The sequence below is a fragment of the Sphaeramia orbicularis genome, chromosome 7 (assembly GCF_902148855.1).
Source record: "Sphaeramia orbicularis chromosome 7, fSphaOr1.1, whole genome shotgun sequence".
NCBI lineage: Eukaryota > Metazoa > Chordata > Actinopteri > Kurtiformes > Apogonidae > Sphaeramia > Sphaeramia orbicularis.
The window spans coordinates 21503379-21525355 of NC_043963.1; the positions used below are offsets into that span (position 1 = coordinate 21503379).

General features: G+C 40.9%; 3 protein-coding genes across 4 annotated transcripts; 2 read left to right on the forward strand and 1 right to left on the reverse strand.

Moving 5' to 3' along the window:
- The first annotated feature begins 80 nt into the window (after window positions 1-80).
- Window positions 81-10553, forward strand: itih6 (inter-alpha-trypsin inhibitor heavy chain family member 6). Of its 2 annotated transcripts, none has more exons than XM_030137987.1 (17): window positions 81-812; window positions 1515-1550; window positions 2400-2554; window positions 3989-4099; window positions 4225-4472; window positions 5332-5501; window positions 5622-5738; window positions 5878-6049; window positions 6164-7753; window positions 7894-7926; window positions 8079-8096; window positions 8192-8239; window positions 8313-8348; window positions 8464-8559; window positions 8663-8776; window positions 8869-9252; window positions 9330-10553. In XM_030137987.1, exons 1-17 carry the CDS (start codon window positions 699-701, stop codon window positions 9590-9592), a joined length of 3705 nt encoding a protein of 1234 aa, XP_029993847.1. In that variant the 5' UTR covers window positions 81-698; the 3' UTR covers window positions 9593-10553. The 2 variants fall into 2 exon arrangements, with proteins under 2 accessions (XP_029993847.1, XP_029993848.1); XM_030137988.1 differs by having other exon boundaries at window positions 8515-8559.
- A 557-nt stretch (window positions 10554-11110) lies between these two features.
- On the reverse strand, window positions 11111-17392 carry gdi1 (GDP dissociation inhibitor 1). Its single transcript, XM_030137992.1, has 11 exons — window positions 17095-17392; window positions 16076-16183; window positions 15761-15860; window positions 15016-15150; window positions 14699-14897; window positions 14316-14447; window positions 14104-14203; window positions 13772-13943; window positions 13417-13561; window positions 13255-13309; window positions 11111-13140 (listed from the first exon to the last, which is right to left on the reverse strand). The coding sequence occupies exons 1-11, from the start codon at window positions 17137-17139 to the stop codon at window positions 12988-12990; spliced, it is 1344 nt and encodes a 447-aa protein (XP_029993852.1). The 5' UTR covers window positions 17140-17392; the 3' UTR covers window positions 11111-12987.
- An 864-nt stretch (window positions 17393-18256) lies between these two features.
- LOC115422617 (V-type proton ATPase subunit S1-like) lies at window positions 18257-21912 on the forward strand. Its single transcript, XM_030139037.1, has 10 exons — window positions 18257-18413; window positions 18656-18773; window positions 19217-19291; window positions 19391-19584; window positions 19668-19705; window positions 19844-19929; window positions 20103-20329; window positions 20429-20464; window positions 20547-20784; window positions 20945-21912. Exons 1-10 carry the CDS (start codon window positions 18292-18294, stop codon window positions 21155-21157), a joined length of 1347 nt encoding a protein of 448 aa, XP_029994897.1. The 5' UTR covers window positions 18257-18291; the 3' UTR covers window positions 21158-21912.
- The last annotated feature ends 65 nt before the right edge of the window (window positions 21913-21977 follow it).

Sequence of the window (21977 nt, forward strand, 5' to 3'; positions counted from 1 at the left end):
ATTTTTACTAGAGAACACATTCAGTTACAGCTGTTTTCGTGACGGACTGGCAGTTCTAAGGTTCAATTCAGCTAATGTACTCCCCAACACACCAATGGTTGGTACTTTCCTGCAAATAATGGGTCTTTGTGAGTAAAGGGGAAAGGAAAACACGCATTTGGAAGTCATTTAAATGGAGGAATATAACTCGGGAGTGGAGAACTTTTAGGATCACTCCCACCGAGCGCAGGAGAGGAAGGGGAGGAGATGTTTTGGTGGCGTCGTGTCTCCTCAGATAGTCGAGCAGGGGTTAATAATCCGTCATTTCTCATGGACTTCGGTGGCAGCAGTCCGCGAAATTTCCAGTATGCGTGAACACCAACTGGGAGCTGCTTTCAGTCAAACGGACTCACTGCATGCAGCTTTCTGAGGAACTTTACGCTTCGTGATAAAGCCTTTTTTTTCACTTGATGGATGTTTAATTCTTATCAGAATTCCATTTTCGTCTTTATCCCTTCAGAGGAACGTTTTTGGGTTTTTTTTGTTTTTTTTTTTTTACATAAATCAGAGGGAGGGGAAAGACTGCCCCAGACAAAAAAATAACCTGGGTAAAATGTGAGGTGTGCACCGCGTCCTGCGTACGAGCTGGTAGACTCCTATTGACAACGTGAGATTCCTGGACTATTCAACTTATTTTGGAGCCTCAAAGCTGTTTAATAATGGACATGCTAAACTTAAGAATCCAGTGCATTTTAATATTAGTTACTTTGTATGTGCAAGAGGGATCATCAGGAGATTATGAGGTGCACCTAGGAGGAAAAATACTTTTACAGGTGAGGATATGTATATATATTTACGTTTTTACCTTTTCATTAGGTTGGAAGTCTACAGAAACACATGCCTCTTTTGAGTTTAAATGAGCATTCATGTTGTAAAATTAATGTACAAATATGCATTTAAATAATGAAACTGGAATTCCTGTCCCCCAGAAGACACTACTGGGTTAAATTATTGATCTGCAAAATCTTCCTGAACCTATCGTAAAAGTTTAAAGGGTCATAGAGCAAAAAAGGGCCTGCACAAAATGTATCCCATACTCCAGTCTGATATGCATATACACATATTTATGGTACCCTATAAAGGGTTTCCACTATTAAAGTTATTTATTCATGTTAAATTCCCAGCAATGTCCAGGATATGTGGTAATATATTGACACAGGAATGACTTGTGTGCAAAATTAACATTTGAAACCAAACAGTACACCCTTACTGGCCCTGTGTACAGTGAAAGCATTTATTTCCAGTTCCACTTCCCCTCAATTCATGAATGGCTTTGATTCACAGTATTTTGACATAAAATCTTCACCAAGCCTTTTCATGTGAAGATAACCTAAAAAGTAGTTTTTTCTGAACAAACTACAGAACCCAGAAATGGCATTTTTACTTACAATGTTCTCTTTCTTAAAAGTACCCAGTGCATATTTTACTCTGCTACCCAAGTGCTTGTGTGACTTGCAGCCTTGTGTCTTTTCCAGAGAGTAAGACGGCAAAGTAAACCAGCAAAGCCAGTGGTAAGTGTGTGCTCTTATTAAGATGAAATGCATTACATATTTAAGTAGGATTTAGGAGCTGAGTACATCATAAAATGTCTCATATTCACTGTGAAATTGTTGTTGTTGTATCTGTGTTAACTTTTGCATATTATGTAAAATGATCCTAAATAAGCACACTAAAACAGCATATAAAAAGTTAAAAATAGCTTTGTATTCCTGTTTTTGCATCATGTTTAACTTCAGAATAAGCCGCCCAGACAGAGAAAACCCCCGACACCTCTCAGGGTATCATCAGTAGCTCCACTGTGGTTTGAACTCTGTTTGCTTCAGTGTTAACCGTGAAGCAAATACCTGAGCATACAGTAATTCTGTCTGTACAGCGTAAACCACAGCTTTCCGATTTAGCAGCGAGCTAGGGGGATGATGTGGCTCTTTTCCTCATGCCTGTCGCCTCGTCCTGCTGTAATGTGGCCGGTGTTGACCAGATTGGTCTCAGCAGGCGCCAGCGTTACCCAAGTAAACAAGAGGAGGCAGAGACACCATGCAGGGAGCTGCTTTGTGCTGTGTGGTTGACTTGTCAGGGTGATCCGGGGCAAACTGTGATATGGAAAAAAAAAAAAAAATAGGACATTTATGTGCAAGGTTTACTTGTATACTTTTTGTGTGCTTCTTGGTAGTAGCTTGAGTTTTCATAAGCAATTACAGGTGTCTTTTCAAGTGTATCCTTACTGGTGGTGTCAACAAATGAGGCCCAAACACACTTTTTACCTCTCAGATTTATCTCTTAAATAACTGACATATTTCAGATGCTGGCTGATATTTCTCAGACCCTTTCAGTGATTGCATTTTTGTTTGTAAATTCACTAGCTGAAGGTGACAGACTACCATGTGAAGTGTTCAGTGGTGTCCCGCTATGCTGTTACCACAGTCCAGAGTTCAGTTTGGAACCAGCTCCCCATCACCAAAGAGGCAGCATTTGAGGTGGACCTGCCCTCCTCTGCTTTTATCTCCAACTTCACCATGTAAGTCAGCATAACATTTACCATCTATCCACTGTCAGTCTGCCTTTTTCTTTTTTTTGCTTTCTAATATCAGTAAAATTTGCTTTCACGGAAACTCAGAACGCATCTCTTCTTATTCAGAAATCTTTGCGGATAATATCCAAGCTTATAGAAATAACTAAAAGCGATGTTGTTGCTGTTGGTGGGTAGAATTCTGAAATAAAACTTCAGAGGATTATATAAGGAAATAGAAATCCGGTCCAGAGGAGGCGCATAATTTGATTACTAAGAGGGTTGGAAACCACTCTGCTTTAAAAATGCTAAATATAAACAAAACAAATAAGTCAACATTGCAGGCCAAACAGGCAGCCTAGAGCTGGATTTGGAAGCGGAAGCAGGTCAGGAGGGGGGAAACCAGAGGGCAGATGAATACCAGGCTTTGTGAATGGAAGTCAGAAAGTTAATAGAGAAAATGACAGGAGTTTGCCCAGTCCCCCTTTTCTCCCCTGCACAGTTTACCAAGGCACACTGCCAGTTTAGATATGCTACACACACACACTCTCCCTCATCCACTGTGTGTTTGCGTGCCCAAAGGATTTTTTTTTTTTAAGTATGTGTGAGTCTAGGACTGTAATCCTCCACATCTCCTTCTTCCTCTGTCTCAGACCCACACAACTAAACATACGTGCACGCACACTCAGAACCCATATGGTCGTCAGCACGTCACCACATACCCAGAGGAAAAGAGCTGTGGCAAACCTATTGCGTTAGGTCCTTGGCATTCCTGTTTCTGAAACTAAGAGCTCTGTGTTCTGTGTGAAACTCATTGATGTACAGCCATTCCTTTACCCCCTCAGCCGCACATATAAATACAAGCACCTCCATTTTCCACTCGGCTCTCTCATGCCATTCTGTCTCAAACAAGAGCCGCTTCAAACTTGTGGGTTTATTTTAGCTAACCTTAATGTTTTTTTTCCTCTCTTTGGATGTATTTGTTCAAAGGACTTGACCCTAATTTAGCACCTCATCACGTGACATCAGTGGTCACTAACATCTTCTGTGTGAACTTGATCACACTTTTGACCGTTGGCTTTGGACAGGATTTTGCAGGGTGTAGCACTCAGAGGCACTCCCTCGGAGCGTCATCGGCATGCAAGATCTCTCTTCATTAATACTGTTTTCAGAGGGAAATTACTCTTTTCCACTCAGCCTCTTTATGACCCCACCTCCCCTTCACGTAGTATGAACTCCATCTGTAAACAAAAATGATGCGTGTTTGTGGAGCACATAGCCCAGCTTTGTGACGGATCTGGAAATACAAGAAGCAAAATAAAATAAATCATGCATAACAGCTGAATGCAGGCCGGCGTGTTTCTAACTGTAACATAATCTGACTACTGTGAGTCACACAGAGAGCTACTGTATTTCTTCTTCCTTTTTCCTCTATCCCATCAGCACCTCCAATGGCAAGGTGTATGTGGCCCAAGTGAAAGAAAGAGCCGCTGCCAGGAAAATTTACGATGCTGCAAAGAAGCAAGGAAAAACAGCTGGACTTGTCGCCACAAAGTCAGTCATAAGCAAAATTATCTCCTGTGTAACTGGATTACAGTTTTGTGAAATATCTTGAAATGTTCTCTAGTCTTATAATACTTTTCAAAGATGTCCCATATTATGACTGTGTTGAACCCCAGAGAGCGGGAGATTGAGAAGTTTCGTGTGGCAGTCAGTGTGCCGTCAGGAGCTCAGATGTCCTTCTGTCTGACGTATGAGGAGCTGTTACTCCGTCGACTCGGCCGCTACGAACTCATCTTAGGTCTGAGGCCGGGACAGCCTGTGAAGAACCTAACGTTAGACGTCAGTATAACAGAGAAGACAGGTCTCAGTTTCATCAAAGTGCTTCCTCTCAAGACGAGTCGGCTGCTCTCCAACAATGCTCAAGGTAAAATATCACAGACATACCACGAAAGGATGAAACACAAAAAGTAGTAGATGTAGGGGATTACAAAACTGGTCTAAACTTTTGGAATACTTACACTTCCTCTAAGAAACAACACTTCTAACTGTAATAAATGACTTTAATTGCCTTTTTTCACCATTATGATAGCAATAGATGATGATACAATACATGTTGTAATGGTGCGATGTTCAAGTACAGTAATTCACCTTGTTCTTAAACTGCTTTAATACATCAGTAGTGTTTATAAGTAATGAGCAAAAGTCAGGACACATGTAGGAACTGTCAAAGTGTCAGATTTACTCCCAATTAATAAACCTCCGTAGAAACAGTATCTAAAATTCAGGTTCAGTCAGTGACCCAAAATGGAACAAAGCCAAGGTAAACCACCAGAAGTTTCAGGAACCAAAAATGGAAAAATAATGTATATTTAAAGATTATGAAATGGGTAATTTAATGGCACAATAAACACATGAGTAACTTAGACCTTCTGCAGCAGTGGAGGTAATGAAGCCTTGAAAATTGATAATTCTTTTGCAGTTGCCCCGACTTTTGTTGATCACTTACAATCCGTCTCCCTGTATAAAAGAACAGTCTGTGTTATTAGACTTTTCTGTTATTTGCATAATATTGCACTGTACTATATCCTGTATACTATAACATTTCCACTACTATGCTAATATGACTATGTTAAGAAAAAACTAGATTAAGTAGAAGACGGACCTTTATATCCCTTAAAAGTATAGTTATGTTCTTGGATGAAGTGGTTTTCTAAACTTCTATAACTTTTATATGCCCTCAGCTTTGTGAATTTTACCAACAGAGTACCAATATTTCTCTGCAGGTGATGCTGAGGTGCCTCCGTCGACTCATGTTGAGCGGAGCACTAGCTGTGCTCGAGTTCGCTATAATCCCACTTTGCAGCAGCAGAACAGTGTCTCCTCCAAAGGTCTTAATGCAGACTTCATCATTCAGTATGATGTGGACCTCAGAGACCTTATGGGTGATGTTCAGGTATGGAGCTTTAATGCATTTGTACCTTGTGAAATACACCAGTATGGATATTTGTGTCCATGCTTTGTGTAAATGTTGTTTGTTTAATTTTTTTGCTGTTGGGTTTTCTGTCGCTCTCAGGTGTATGATGGCTATTTTGTCCATTACTTCGCACCCAGAGGGCTTCCTGTGGTTCCTAAAGATGTTATATTTGTCATTGACATCAGTGGCTCAATGATCGGCACCAAGATTAAACAGGTAAGCAGCCTCATGGTGTCAGTGCATGGTGTAAGGCTCTACATTGAAGAAGCTAGAATGTTATCACAAGGATACTCTCTAAATTGTGACACTATTCTGACAAAGATAATACAGGATTTCTCATTATTTCTATCAATAGACCAAGCAGGCCATGAGCACCATTCTGGGAGACCTTAGGGAGGGAGACCACTTTAATATCATAACCTTCTCAGATAAGGTTCAAACCTGGAAGAAAGGGCGAACAGTGCGAGCGACTCGGCAGAATGTACGAGACGCCAAAGACTTTGTTAAGAGGATTATTGCTGAAGGATGTGAGTCGAAATGTGAAGTGGTCTGACCTGTGTATCCGCAGTCAATCTTTGTATAGCTTTGATTTTTTTCTGGTATCGAGACTAATTGTCCTTTTTGTTCTGTTCTTGTTTTAGGGACCAATATTAATGCAGCTCTGCTTTCAGCGGCCCAGCTCGTCAACCCCTCTTCCAGTTCCTCCAGCCGCAACTTATCTCGCCGTGTCCCTCTGGTCATTTTTCTCACAGATGGGGAGGCAACCATTGGAGTAACAGCTGGCGACACCATCCTCAATAATGCCAAAAAGGCTTTGGGCTCAGCCTCTTTGTTTGGTCTTGCATTTGGAGATGATGCAGACTTCCTCCTCTTGAAGCGTTTGGCTTTGGATAACCGTGGAGTGGCAAGGATGGTGTATGAGGATGCAGATGCAGCACTGCAGCTGAAGGGTTTTTATGATGAAGTAGCCAGCCCTTTGCTATCAGACATCCAACTTTCCTACCTGGATGATAAGGCATTTGATATCACCTGCTCTCTCTTTCCGAACTACTTCCAAGGCTCAGAGTTGGTGGTGGCTGGGAGAGTTAAACCAGGCATCAAAGACTTAAAAATATCAATGAGTGCCACTGATTCAAAGCAGCGTCTGAAACTTGAGAATGATGTTTTGATTTCCCCTGAAAAAGGAAACGAGAGTGAAGACTTGCACAAATGTTCAGAAAGTTTAGAAGGGATTTCCAGCTTCGTGCATCGTCTGTGGGCGTATTTCACCATTAAAGAGCTTCTTTTGGCCAAGCTGAACACTACTGACCCTGCAATGCAAAGATTACTGGCAGAAAAGGCCACCAACATTTCCCTCAAATATAACTTTGTCACACCTGTCACTTCTCTAGTGGTAGTCAAACCAGATGCAGATGAAACAGCTCCAACTCCAACCACTGCAAGACCCACCACAGCAGCTACTACAACTACAACAACTGCTGCTAATAAAATATCAGCTTCTGGTGCTGCAAAGATGCACAACTTATCCTCCAATCCCAGGCCTAATAAAATAAAACCAAGCCCTCCTAAGCCACCTCTGGGACAGCCTAAAAAAACCTCATCACCACCTACCACTAAAGTTTTACCATCCAAGAAAACCACTACAGCCTCAACTCCCAGCACCACCAAAACTGCCCCTGCACCATTCTCTGGTAAAAAGCCCAGCCCTTCCCAAAATGTGTCAAAAACTGCCTCTCCTCCTCCTGCTGGGAAGATGTCCACTTCCGTTCTCAATTCTCTGAAGACAGCCTCACCCCCTGCACCTGGAAAAGTCTCCACACCTCCATCAACACAAAAATCATCCACCACATCACCAACACCAACCACAAGTGATATAACTCCACCCATTTCATCCAGAACTGACCCCGGTCCTGTTCATGGGAGACCATTGACCTCTCACCCCAATACAGGGAGGACCGCTTTGCCTCCTGCAAAAGTGACGGTGCCCTCTTTTGAGGCCGAGAACATCAGCAGTACATCTGCCACCAATGTCCAGATCACCACCACTCTGCCTGACCTGTTGTCCACCCTCACCTCTCCCACACCGGCCCCGGCCCCAGCTCTGGTAGACAACAATACCAGCTCAAGCATTGACACAGATCTGAGCATCGCCACTCTGGTCGCAGCAACCTTTGCTCCTATGCCTGGTGTAACAGATGGGCCAAGACTATGGGAGGCAGCGGGACTTCTGGGTAAGTTGTTCTCCTTCTAGTCACTGAAGCTAATTCATCATCTTGCCTTTTCTTTGCCCTGAAAGGATGTTCTCTGAATACTTGCACTGAAAATGAATTGATTTTTCCCCCTAACTGATTATTCTTCATCTCTCCACTAGATGTCTCTACTTCCATTCAAATTCAGAGAAAAGGTAATCTCTCTGTTTATGCATTAAATCACCCTAGGTCTCTTTTTTCACCTGCTTAAATGCATTTAAATATGTATGTTTTAAGGTGATTCAGATGAGATTATTTGTAAATGTATGGCAACATTAATTATTATTTATTTTTGTCTTCTCTGTAGATATTGACCTTGTGAAAGGTGAGAATTCTAACTATTATTGCTTTATATCTTATATCTTTGCTTATAACTAAAGCTGTGATCTGTTAATGTTTTACTGAATTCCCTTTTCCTAGACTATGATGCCACCTATGATTATGACTATGACCTCAGCTATGATGCTTGTAAGTTCTGAAGTTCATTTATTATTTTATTTTTATTTTCTTTCTCGTGAAATTTATGGCTGATGTCTTTCAGGGGATGATACTGCAGACACTGACACAGGATCATTTGGTAAGGTTTTATATTTGACACAGATGAATGATTTAAATAATATGTAACTGAATATAGGGACACAGCTACAGTATACAGCCTGGCAGTACATGTCTAGTCCTGTTGTTGGTTTCAGTGCTTGGGAGTGAGGAGGACTGTCCTTTAGCTGAATGTCTTGTCCTTTTAGAACCTCCATCCAGACTGAGCACCGTCCGAGTATTTTCCTCATCAGGTCAAGGGCCTAAATTTATACATTTGTTTTGAAATACGCTTTCAAATATACTTATATAAGGCATATACTCTGTTATATTTACAGTGAAAATTGTCTGTTGTAGTTGATGGAGATCCTCATTTTGTGGTCCAGCTACCAAAGCTGCATCAGAACCTATGTTTCACAGTAGACGGCCGGGCCAATGATGTTCTTCGACTATTAGAGGACCCGGAGAGAGGTACAAAGCAAACGCATTAAAACGATTTCATAAATGTTGGCCCAGTTTGCCCTTTAAGGTGCATGACTAAATTCTCATCTTCTTCCTTAAAGGGATCATCATAGATGGCCACCTGATGGGAGCACCCTCCAAACACGGCGCTGAGGACCGCTCCAGAACCTACTTTGATCAACTCATTATCTCCTCAGCCACAGGAAGCTCTGGTGACATTATGATCACACTCTCACTGGATGCTGTAGTGGTAGAAGGAGAAGGGCGAGACAGACTTCCTATCAATCAGCAGGGATCTGTGACAAGACAAGGTGTGACGGTAACTGTGGACAACCATCGCAGCTGCTGGATCGAGCTGGCCAAAAATGTGCGTTTCCTAGTTCTATTCCACCACTACAAACATCCCAGCTACCTACAAATGGCTCATCTGGGTTTTTACATCACAGATGGGCAGGGACTCTCCACCTCAACCCAAGGCCTGCTGGGTAAGCAGACGTGATTTCCACTGTAATCCGACTAAAAAACAAACACACCTGACTCAGTGTCCTCTTTCTGCCCACAGGCCAGTTTCAACATGCTGATATGAGTGTAACCACAGTGAAGGATCACATGGATGGAGGTGCGTATCGGCCTAACAAGGAGGGGGTTCTATCGAGGGGGATCCTCAGGTGGGGTTCAGAGCGTATGGCAGTGACCCTGCAAGACAAGACACTGAAAGATTCAGTGCGTAAACGGCACTTGGGCAAGTGTTGGGTGGTGCCAAAGACAGAGGTAGAAAGACTACTGGGTCATCCGTATGAGAGTTACGTTGTGGATCATGTGTAACCCTAACTGAGTCAACTCCGCCTTTCTGCCACCCTGCTGCTCAGCTCAGGTCACAACAATAATCAGGGCCTGGTTATTGGACAAAAGATGAACAACAACTGGGACTCCATGGGGGCTCAAATAACATGCTTCCACAGTCACGTGGAAAGACACCAATATTCTCTAAGGAGCCATGAAACACAGGTGTGGATACAAAAGAGCAAAAGTGAGGGTGATATTGTAGTCTACAGTAAAAAGAAAGCTGCAAACACCAGATTAAAGAGGATGTATGGTTTGCCTAATGTGGTTAAGGACTGAAAGAAGCTGTTGTGTCTTTTCCATCACTGAATTTGAACTGAATTCAAGCTGTGTTCTGAATCTACAACGGAGACACTATGTTCTTCTGTTCGCATGGCAACCATAAAATGTCCATTTGTGCTGCAGCACTTTGCTCCAAAACGACTTGCACACTATCCCTGTTCACAACTTAACTAATATTTGGCAGATATTTCTTGTATTTCATTGTGAAATAATTAGTAGGCAAAGGCAGAGTCCTCTAATTCAACCATCTGTAATTATTAAAAACTCTACCATACTTTGTTTTAGTATGTGTATATAAAATATTATTGTATGTATGATAACCCCCCTCCCCTCTGAAAAGGATACTCACCTGCATGTGGTTGCAAGGTCTTCAAAAGAAATAGAAAACATTATCAGGGTTTTTTCCAGGTTTGCCATGTGCTTTTTATTTTTCTATCATTTCATTCATAGTTTAATTCATTTTATTTGTTACACAAGACATTAGGCATTGTTCACATACTAGTGATCAAACAAGGACAGTAAGTTTTCTACTACTCAACCTGAACTATTTCTTTTGTCAATTTCAAGGGATATTGTCAATAGTGGTTTTCAAAGGCCAAACTGGATGGAAATTAAACAGTACAACCACACATGAGGCTTTTGTTTTCAATAAATGAAAAAAGACAGAGGACAGTATCTGATGCTGAGGGAGGGCAGGGGAAGGAGGCATCAAATATATCAATGTTCAAAGAGTAAACAGTATTCCAGTTTTTATCAGATAGCATGTTTCCAGGATGAAGACCACACACAATGTTGAATGATGCACAGTGCGATACTGTTATGAATAGACAGCGTTAAAGAGATTTTGATTTCAGCTCCATGACACACTGTTGCAGTTATTCTTCCATCAAAACCTGTTTCATAGGAATGTTAATAATCATATTAAACCATGATGGACACAGGAATGATCACTTAATAAGGTAAACAGAACACATGACACAGCAAATAACAAACAAAAACAAATGATTTCAGTGTGCATCACTTTTAAAATTCATTTTATCAGTTATTATTAGAACATGAACTAAGAGCATAGCATATTCAGCATTTGACGTAAACCTTCCACAATACGTCTGTGAAATTTAAATAAATAGAGCATAACATTAAGACACGTCAACACCCCAAACACGCAATTATTTTGTTTAGAGTTATTTATTAAGTGGCAGATAAAGTGAAGTGGAATTGCTTAAGTTTTTTTAAAGGAACAAATTGGAGTGTCTCATTTGTTTGTTGTTGGTGTGTAACAAGCAAAGCCACAGATCAGTCTGACAGTAAATGTGAGATATGAATGACACCATGACTGATTTATAACAGCAGCCCCGATTTGGTAGAAAACAGTATCCCTTCGACAGTATTCAGTCACCTCTCTTGAGGAACCTATTGAGCAAGAACTTTTTAGATGTCAGTATTTTTTCGCCAATAACAGCAAAACTATTTTTGGCACAAGATTGATCTGCAACAGTTAGATAAAACAAAGCAGTAGATTTTTGTGAGAGGCCCAAACCCAAACCTTTAAATAAGACCCCAAATTAAGGCTACAACCAAATAAAAGCATCTTGGTTCGTTCACGAGGGGCGGCACTTGGAACTGTGGCTTCGTACGTTTGCTATGCTACAGACACTTTGAGTTTCCACCTTTTCCTTCTATTTAACAACTACATTTTTTTATGAATTTAGTCCCTAAGGGAATGACTTATCTCAGTGACATATACAAGGGTTGAAACAACCGAGACACAATCTGGTGCTTTCACTCTGAGCCGAAAATTCAGTCTTCACCCTCATCACACAAAAGCGACACTTCCCTATTGTCAAAACCAAAACATCCCCCACATACATTCTCTCCTCTGTTACACAACTCCTTTCAACAATAACAATTTGTAATAAACGGTTATTATCATTCGCTTCAAATACTTCATAAGTCCTTGCTTAACACTAGACCAACCCTCTCCGTGCCTCTTTTGCTTCACACATTCCCTTTTTTAATATTCAAGCCTACATGAAGACCACAGTTTCAACCACATTTCTGTAAACTTCATAACTTCAGCCAGTGAAATGTGCACCAAATATATAGAAATAAAACTCTTCAATAATTTAAAATGTTAGAAAGTAAACTATCCAAAGTCAAAACCTGACATAACGCGACAGAAATAAACGAAGGAACAGTTCTGGGCGGGGGTGACAGTTAATAGCCACTGGTTAGCTTGCCTGCTAGCACAGGGAACACAACAGCATTGCAAAGTGAGCACTATCAGTTGACAGAACAGCCCATTTATACGGAACTTCTCATCACATTTTTGCCTGACCAACAGATTTTGCCAAAAGGAGCGGCGTCTATTGAAGTAACACAGGTAAAAGACCAAGTAAGAGAAAAGTGAAAGCAGGGTTGACAGGAGCGATGCGTGGAATGGTCCAGCCTTCATACCGCAGTGCCATTGGTTTCTATGTACAATACTACTGTGTGTAAAAGATGCATGCATGTTAACTGGAGGTGACCCTTCCAGAGGATTCTACACTAAGCCATTACAGGTCTCTCAAGTCAGAGCTTGAAAATCACACCTTCAAAAGCCGCTGATCTTCCTCAAACCACTCAAACTCTGATATGAGGAGAGAAACGCTACAGAAAGAATGAAATGCTTTGAAAATCGGCAACGACGAGTGATAAATTCACCTCTAATGATAATAGTTAAGACATGATTATAGTTTCTACAATGGAATGAAAGACCTTATCAACCCTGCTTTTCTGTGACAGAGATAGGGAGTGTGAGTATTTCAACAGCGTGTATGTGTGTGTTTGTGAGCGTTTTTATGTGTCTGACCATGTGTCAAGAGAGAGAGGGACATAAGGAGAAGGAGGCAAACGGCTTAGGGTGGGCGGAGCCAAGCAAACACACCCTCCGCCACGCTCACGCTGACCCCCACACCTCCCCGTCATGATTTTTAAAGCCCTATTCAGGCAACCCCGGCCTGTTACCACTAGGGCTCTTCCATGTCTTTTGCCCTTTTTAGCCCCGCCTCCTCCCCATGGCCCCACCCTCTCTCGGAAAGCCCCCCCTCGACCTCTCACTGCTCATCCTCCCCAAACACATCGTTCTGTTTGCGTTTCATGTTCTCAAAGTCAAAGTCGCTCCCAGTCATACGTTTGTAGATGTCCTTGATGTCGTTACAAGTGGTCTCGAAGTGAGTGGTGGCATCGTAGGACCTCGAGGCAAAGATCTGGGAAAGAGTTTTCAAATATACATATATATTTTCACAGCCGTTTTTTTTTTTGTTTATACAGTGTGTCTTCACATAAACAGCTCTAACATTTACATAAGAAATATTTCTCACCTGGCTTTCAGTGCCATCATCTGTGGGCTCATAAAGGTCACTAATAGCCACAAACCTGTAAAAAAAACAAACACAATCTCCTCTTAATTACAATGCTTCTTAGCAAATGAAACCTGTTAAATGTATTATGTGGTAAACTCTGAATTATGTTCAAGGACTGACTTTTGGTCAATGGGCTCCAGGAGCTCCAGGGCTGGCTCTATCTCAGTCTCTGGCGAGCTGGTTTCCACTGTGGTGCTGACAATGGCAATGTACTTCCCCTGGGCTGCCACATTGTGAGCATAGGAGATCATGCACACGTAGATGTCTGGGGAGGTGACAAAAATGGACAGAGTGGGGGTAATTACTGAAAATGGATGATGCTAGTAACACATTGTTGGAATTTAGTGCAGAATATTGTACATAATTTAGAAATATGCATGACTTCTTTTGTTTTTACAACAGTGCTGAGTCAGTGTAGAGACTTGTTAGGTACAGTTTATAACTCACATTCAGGTTTTAATAACCTTGTCCTCACCTGAGTTGCGGTTAACCTGATTCTGAGGAATGATGATCTGGCAGGAGTTTGCGTCATTAGTGTTTTTGATGGGGTGACTGAGGATGCAGATCACACGGATCACCTGGCCCGCCTTGCGAACACGGTCAGGAATGTAGCTGGGGTCACAGATGAGCTGCTTACAACGAGCCAGCTGTAGCAGGAAACGGATAAAATGCATGGGATTATGTCTTTATAGGTGTGCATGTTATTCCACAAGTGTCTTTTTCAAGCTCTCCTCCACTTAGAAACAAGACCAGGGGATCTTTGACCCCACGTAAGGGACAATAAACAGTAAATGAACGTAGCTGTACCTCGCCCTCAGACTTCACTCCGATCACGCGGCCACCTTCCATCACTATCTCATCTACTGGTTTGTTCAGCATGTAGGTTCCACCGTAGATTGCACTCAACCTAAGACGAGTCATAAAGACTGTTAAATTCCTCTATAATAAACTTTATTGTTAAAACACATCTTGAAATACATTTTACATTTTCCAACTATGAATTGTTTTGAGAGAATTACCTAGCAAATCCCTGTGGCAGCTCTCCTAGACCATACAGGGGGTAGAGGTAGGGACTCTTGCCATACCGTGCCAGAGATTCACTGTACAGCTTGATGCGATTGATGGTGTCCAAACAGGCATGGTCAAGGTACCTGAAGGAGAAAAAAAATAGATATGTAGACATAGTAACCAAAGAAATTGTCTTACTCTTAGAATTGCAAAATGTTCTACTGATTTCTGAAGTGAATATATTTAATGTTTTGGATATCCTATTTCTGCTATGTACACAAATTGGTATACTCCTCAGTAATTACATGATAAAAATATACATTGTAAGCCACGTAAAAAATTTAGAAGACTTGAAAACAGGTAATGTAACAAAATGTGTGTGTGTTGTTCTTACTCATCTGTCCTGTAGAGGGCCAGGGCGTGGCCAGTGAAATCAATCACATCCTGGCCGAGGTCAAACTTCTTGTAAACATCCCTCATTGTTGTAGTTTTTGGGTCCACGCCCTCAAAAGTTTTGGGGTCATTCTCATCGAAGTTAGCCACAAACACTAAAAACTTCCGAAACCTTCGCTTCTCAAACATTCCCATCAAGTCTGAAATGTAAAAAAGTTTCAAATAATTATATCCCTATTGTTAATAGAATGGGAGTCAAATATAAAACCCATATGTCTTTATTTAGAAATGGTGATGAGACATATTCAAAGGGCTTACTTGAAGCTAGTGCCTCAGTTTCAGTTGATGGCACCTTGAAGATTTTTGTTCCTTTATAGACGAAGCTTCCCTCCACTACTTTAAAGTCCAAGTATCGTGTCACTTCTGTGTACAGCAGCATCTTCACAAGCTGACCTGTGATCATACAGACACATGTTGGAATTCATGCACCATCAAACAGGTTATCAACCTATAGTCACCAAATATACAGGGCTGTTTCCTCCATGAAATTTTTGTTGATAATTCGGTAAATAAATGGCTGTGATTTGCTATAGTAAAACCTTAATAATAAGATGGTGCTGTAATGTCTTGGATCATATTATGATGTTTATATCAACAGATGCTAAATGACATGCAACTGGTCAAATGTCCAACAATAATATCACAATATTACGGAAACGTGGCATTTTTTATCAGTTTTATCCACTTGTTTTTACACATTTAAATGTAAATGTAATAATTATATAACTTGAATGAATTAATTAATAATTGTGACAAATCTATAAATATTAAATACTGTATATTTAACTGTCTATAAATGCAGATGGACCCATGCCCTACAGTATAAAAAGTCTAATTAATTTATTCATGATATTATTGCCTTAATAGTAATACTATTACAGCCATGTCCACTATATCCTACTAGTTTGTCTGCATCCCCTGAGGTTGCATTCTTTGAGTATATTTAAATATATACTGTATTTAAAATACTTTGTACTGTAAAAACTCTTATTATTGTACTGACCATTTGCCATAAGAAACTTGGGGATGAGGTCAACATTCCAGTCTCTTCCTCTGCCCATTGACTCAGGTGGGCTATCTGGAAGAGTGAAGCGCTTGTAAAGCTGTGAAACAGGACGGAAAAACACAAATCAGTGACATCCTGTGCAAGAGGACCCTATGTAGCTCACCAAATCGGAACCATCGCAGAAGGTAAAACCGTTAGCAAATGAAAGCAGTAAAACAGCAACTGATGCACAATAGCCCTGGAGGTAAAATGAGATGTAGTGAGGGACATAAAATATATTGATTTGTTTTATAGATCCCTGGAGCCTCTTACCTCCTCCAGGGGGGTGATGGAAGAGCTCTCGCCACCATAGTAGGGATTTCTGTCCATGTGCAGGACCTTTTTCCCATTCACAGACATGATCCCAGAGAGAATGCATTCCTACAGAAACAAAATGTAAAACCTTTCATCAACATCTATAACATGAAATCATCAGGGTGGAAATAATAAAGCATCTGATCGAGATGACTCTGGAAAAATGCAGAGGTATGATTAAACACAAGACATGAACGCAAGGATTTGAGATAAGGCTGCAGGGAGGTACATAAGATACTGTGTGCGCATGCGTCACTCATGTATCTACTATGATAATAGTAATCATAATAACAATAATAATAATAATTAAATAAAAATAACAGTGATAGGAAGTGTCAGCTACAGAATAACTATTTTCCCACATGATAAAACACAAGATTATATGGTTATGTATTGACGAAATGACATTTGATATCTTTAATAGGACTACCTGAAGCCCGACTGAACCTTTTAAATGCGGTTGGTACAGGTGTTAAAAGTCCAGTTTAATATCACATGAAGGCTTTAAAGCTCATTTATGTCGCATACGGTGTGATAGTAGCGGCGACCGCAGGCTTTATTGTTAAGGCTCAGTCATTTAATAAACCTTGCTCAGGCCTGCGCCAACGTCAGGATGGAGGCCTGTCTATGCAAAGAGGACCATCTCACACTGGGGTTACGCCTAAAAGATGCTACTGGCTCAAACACACGCGGAGCCGGTGCAAGAACAGACAAATAATATTTCTAAAGGTGCCGTTTGCTCAGAGTGACGCAAGAGAAGGTCAAGCGCAAGGTTTTATTTTTGCGACATTTTTAAAAACAGCGCTCCTCTTCACATTTTTTGTAATGTCTCAAACAGAGAGAGAGATACAGAAGGCTCTCACTTTTGGGCTAGGGTAGAGGGGAGTAGGCCCCTTCTGGAGAAAATAACCAGAAAGCCATTAAAACAATTAGTGCGTTTTGTTTCTGAAATGAGCAAATGAAGCTTGACTACTTACTGTGAGTCCAGTGCCCAAAACGATCACATCATATTCCTCATCCATGTTGTATCACCGCCTCTCCCGTCTCGCCCTCTTTTTGCTGTAAGAAATGAAGGGTACTGATGGAAAGACTGCCACAGGATCCAGAAACCAGGATTTTGCTCTTTTGTTTTAGCCCAAGTAGTTAAAGGCTCGTCCAAAGTGAAATGTTATTTATTAATCATTAGGCATCAATGACCAATAAATGTACTGTCCACACTGTCACCGGCGAGGACAACCAAAGATGGCCCTGATCGTGGATCACTCTAGAATTATATGATTGCGCGTCGGGAAATAGTGCGCATCCCCCTTCTCTCTTGCCATACTGCGCCCTGCCACACAATGGACTGAAGTGAAGAGTAGGCTGTAATACGAAACCCCGCTCTGAGCTGCCTTTATCAAGCGATTGCGCACGCGTTCAGCTTTATTTTGCACTTTGACTTTGAGTTTAACATGTTTGGCATTTTAAGAGCCTTTGTCCAGGTCTCTGTGTTCTCTATTTTCTTTCCCAGCCTTCATTTCCAGTTGTAGGCGCATCGTTGCGTGGATTCAGACTTAGGTATCCATCCGCCATCACAGCTGTAGGGATGCTTCAAGGGAGTTGCTTTCACTGAACACGAACATTAAGTCAATAGTAAAACATTTACATGAGTTAGGTCATTTGCATTATGTTATGATAAGGAGTTTTTCAGTATTTTGATTCCGGGTTGTTGTGTTTATTTATTTTCATAGATAATAAGTCAAGCCAACTCTGATAGGGTTTCAAAAATGAGTATATCAGCACCATGGACAGATGCCAGGTGTACCTAACATTTTGGCCAAACACATCACACCCAAATGTACACCCTTTTTCATGTCAAACAATATCGCATGCACTGTTTTTTTTGTTGTAAGAACATTACATGACGGAATGAAAGGAATTGAAGAAAACAAACATTAACAGTGCAGTCTGAGAACGGATACAAGGGCTTGACAGAGATTTGTCCTGGCCATGAAACACTCTTCTGGATTATTAGATATGAGTAGGACAAACAGGATATAGCTACAGCCTGTCGTGGCGTTGGGCAGGGCAGGCTGAATGAAAAGAAGCAGGAAGTGGCTGCTTTAGTGCGAGCGCACATGATTGTCAGCTGGTGTGGGTCACGTGATCAGGACTTTGCGGAAAAGTAAACGAAAATGGCAGGATCGAGGTGGACGACACAAGTTACTTTAATGCCTTTTTGGGCCGGTTTGCTCGTGTTTTTCGCCACGGCGACCTCCACGCCTCAGGTACCACTTTTAATGTGGTCAACTGAAAGGTAATAACTGTGTTTCTTATGTTATTCGTGTAAGACTGAAAACTTTTCGAAGTAAACTCTGGCCGGATGTGGCTTTGATGCTAATGCTAACACTTGCGGCTAACTTGTATTTACACAACGCCAGCGACCAGAGCTTGCTAAAACTTAGGCAAAATAAAGAATGGACAAATGCTCGCCCGTTAATTTGACTGAGAAGGTTCTGTAGATGTCATATTTGCTCGATTATTTTCCTCTGTGTTTAGCTTATCACCTGTGGCCTCACCGGCTGGTCACATCACGTCCATTGACCAGTTTAGTGCCTACATTTCCTCAGCTTTGGGCTCTGGACCTCACACAGTACTGCTGTTTCTACAGAACAAGGTGACTTTTCTATTTAAAACATGCTTATTATCAGTCAGACATCGTCAAAGAATGGCCACAAGTTGTGAATAACTTTTCAGTGGGAGTCATGCTCAGCTAAAGTCTGCTTAAATACAAACTGATTTTCATTGGATTCAGTGACCATGTGTTAAACAAGTTACTGCATCTTTAGCTGAGGTGAAATAGGGTAGTAATGAGTCATGTGTAGTTGCAGACCCATGTGATTTGTTGGTATTCTTACCCTAGTGTGATACACTACTTTGACATACTTCCCATTTCACAGTTCCCCTTTAACACATCCATTCTACTCTGTAGCACATATTTTATAACAGATTGTTTTTGTGGATCCATTCTCATTTTCATGGTTTCAACATTCTGTTCTTTTTCACTTGGTGATGAAATCATGTTCCCACATTGTAATTTCCTCATTTCTGTCTGTTCAGTTAAGCAGAGATGACTTTACAGTTTATGGTGGAGTGTTTGGAAACAAGCAAGATAGTGCTTTTCAAAACCTTGAGGTATGTTTTTATTCTCAGTGAATACCATAAAGCTAAATTATTTGTCCTGCCAGTTTAATTGGACTGATATTGTCTTTTGTTTGATTCATTCCTTTCCAGGCTGCACTGCAGTCTTCATCCTCTTCAGTGACTTTTCCTGCCTTGGAGTGGACAGGCTCCTCTGCAGTGCTAGCTCTGCTGCAGGAGAAGCTCGGTGCATCATCAGTGCTCACGGATGCAGAAACTCTGTCACATCTCAGCATAGACACATTTATCAGCAATCTGCTGCTCATTAACCTGCCGTATTGCACTGGGTATGGCTTGTGTCTTGAAACAAGTCAGTAAATGGCATGTCATGGTCCTACTGTTAATATTTGTTTGTTTGTTTGTTTTGTAGCTTGGAAAAATCTTGCAAAGAGGTCCTACATCACAATGGTAAGTTTTAACTGTGGAGGAATATAAAATGTAAAAGGGTAAAGCAGTTTCGTCAGTAGCATAGTCATGAAAAATACTGCAGCTTGTGAAATTTAATTTATTATATTTTTTTAATCACATGTATTTTTTTTCCAACAGATGAGATTATTGGAAAGGTTCTGAGTATTATGAAAGCCAAAAATGTCCCATACACTGCAGTGTACACAGGACTTCAGCCCTCACGAGTAAGATATTATAAATGGCATGCTTGAAAGCAGATGTATCATATGCCAGATTGAAAAAAGGGAAATTATAGTAATACTGTATTTCAGTTCTGTGCTAACACTATATTAAAATGTTAAAATACACCTTGCTTAAATACTATGAAACCTTTAATGTTATTTACTTATGTCTGCAGGTGATTGCAGAATCAACTTTGTCGAACTCTCCCATGGGCCGGTCCTTGCTCCAGACAGCTGCACCTAGTGTCAAACCACCTATTGTTTTTAATAATGACTCTGGTACACCCTGCATTTTGCTTTGGGCCCAGAATCTTAATGTCAGCTTTAAAGACACAGAGTGGACCGACCTTAATTCACAGACACCTTCGCTAACGGGATCTATGTGTAACGGCAGCTTCTCACTGTGAGAATGCCTTTGTTTGTATATTATACAGCACATTACTGTTTTGGGCTTACGTAAGGCAGTAAAGTTGTATTAAATGTATTTTTTTTGTCCGTGCAGGCTTGTTCTCAACTATGAAAATGGAACTTCACTGAGGTAAGGCCTAAACTCAGTTAAAATATCCCAGAAGTACTATTCTAGATTGGCATATTTTGTAATCTTCATTTCTTTTGTGCAGTTTTTCCTTGAGTCGTCGGTTCTATCCGGTGTCTGCACGGGACTGGTTCACTCTGGACTCTGTACAGTTGCAATTTAATGGTTCAGTTGCAACTTACATTGGAAGCCGCAATATCTACGCCCCTGCAGAGTATTCCTTCCATTGTCAGTCTGTTAGCAGTTTCCGAGATCCTCTGCTAGTGCCAAACGACACCGACATAACCCTGAAAGACTGGAAGCTCAATTTTGTCGACTTCCAGGTACAACAGTAGTGCTTTCAGTGCTGCTGCTTAATATTCGTTCAGCGGTGCATCACTATCGATAAAGTATTATGAGTAGTATGAGTTCTGTTACTGTATCGCTGAATTTTCATTCATTTCTTAAATGTTCATGCATGTGTCCTTTTCTATTCTGATACAGATTCAGGGCTTTACTCTGACGAATGGAACAAATTTCTCTTACGCCAGTGACTGTGCAGGCTTCTTCACCCCTGGGATTTGGATGGGGCTGCTGACATCACTGCTCATGCTGTTAATTTTTGTGTATGGTTTACACATGATCATGCATCTCAACACCATGGATCGATTTGATGACCCCAAAGGTCCATCAATTTCTGTGCCTCAGTCAGAGTGACACACTCCTCAGCCTTCGCTCCACCATCCTTCAGAATCGAGACCTTCTTGTCATCTAGGTTTTTGTATATGTTGGTTTATTTCTTTTGAGATATTGTTTAAGGCAGATTGATACGGTTTCATGTTGTCTTTGCTCAATCCTTTCATGGTTGTCTGTTCTGTCAATACTGTTGTTTTTACAGGGCACATTCCATTGCATCTTTCAATCTTCACAAGTGCCAAAATGGATACACTTTTTTTTTTTTTAACTGTGCTGATTTTGAGTGTGTGCTAAAAATGCTTTTGTGCCACTGTTTTCCTAAAGCAATTTGCACTCTTACCAGAGAATGCCTTCTGTGCCAACATGAATGTGACTGCTGGATGCTGTAGGACAATTTCAGACCTCAGTTCTTACTTTTTTGACTGTAATTTAAATACTACTGGTGATAAAAGAAGTGCCTGTTTATAAAATTTGATGCTGTTTGCTCTGACATGTTGCCATTTTGGAATTGCCGTACAGACGTGTGTTAATGTTTTACGCTGATCTTAGTTTTATTCTCACTCCTCATTGTCAAATTACATTCAAGTGTTGTCAACTAAATTATTTATGAGCATAGCCTCCTTCTGCTAAACCTTTCCTAAAAGGTTACCTTCTGCTTCAGGTAAAAATCAATAAATGTCATATGATGACAGTCTCAGATTTTCACAGTTATTGAAGATGTGCAATCGCCAAGTTTTGCTTTTTTAATGGCAAATAAAGATACAAATATGATCAGGTTTAATGTGTTCAATGTTTTGACTAGACTGTTGAGACTGGTTATGGTATGGCAGTAGTAACAAGG

Coding starts and splice junctions, on each gene's coding strand:
- LOC115422617 (XM_030139037.1), top strand. CDS start 18,292: ATGGCAGGATCGAGGTGGACGACACAAGTTACTTTAATGCCTTTTTGG. Junction 19,292..19,390: donor GTGCTTTTCAAAACCTTGAG/GTATGTTTTTAT, acceptor ATTCCTTTCCAG/GCTGCACTGCAGTCTTCATC. Junction 20,465..20,546: donor GAAAATGGAACTTCACTGAG/GTAAGGCCTAAA, acceptor TCTTTTGTGCAG/TTTTTCCTTGAGTCGTCGGT.
- gdi1 (XM_030137992.1), bottom strand. CDS start 17,139: ATGGATGAGGAATATGATGTGATCGTTTTGGGCACTGGACTCACA. Junction 15,861..16,075: donor CCATCACCCCCCTGGAGGAG/GTAAGAGGCTCC, acceptor CCTGTTTCACAG/CTTTACAAGCGCTTCACTCT. Junction 15,151..15,760: donor CAAGTTTCTTATGGCAAATG/GTCAGTACAATA, acceptor GTATGATCACAG/GTCAGCTTGTGAAGATGCTG.
- itih6 (XM_030137987.1), top strand. CDS start 699: ATGGACATGCTAAACTTAAGAATCCAGTGCATTTTAATATTAGTTACT. Junction 1,551..2,399: donor GTAAACCAGCAAAGCCAGTG/GTAAGTGTGTGC, acceptor TAAATTCACTAG/CTGAAGGTGACAGACTACCA. Junction 7,754..7,893: donor GGAGGCAGCGGGACTTCTGG/GTAAGTTGTTCT, acceptor TCTCTCCACTAG/ATGTCTCTACTTCCATTCAA.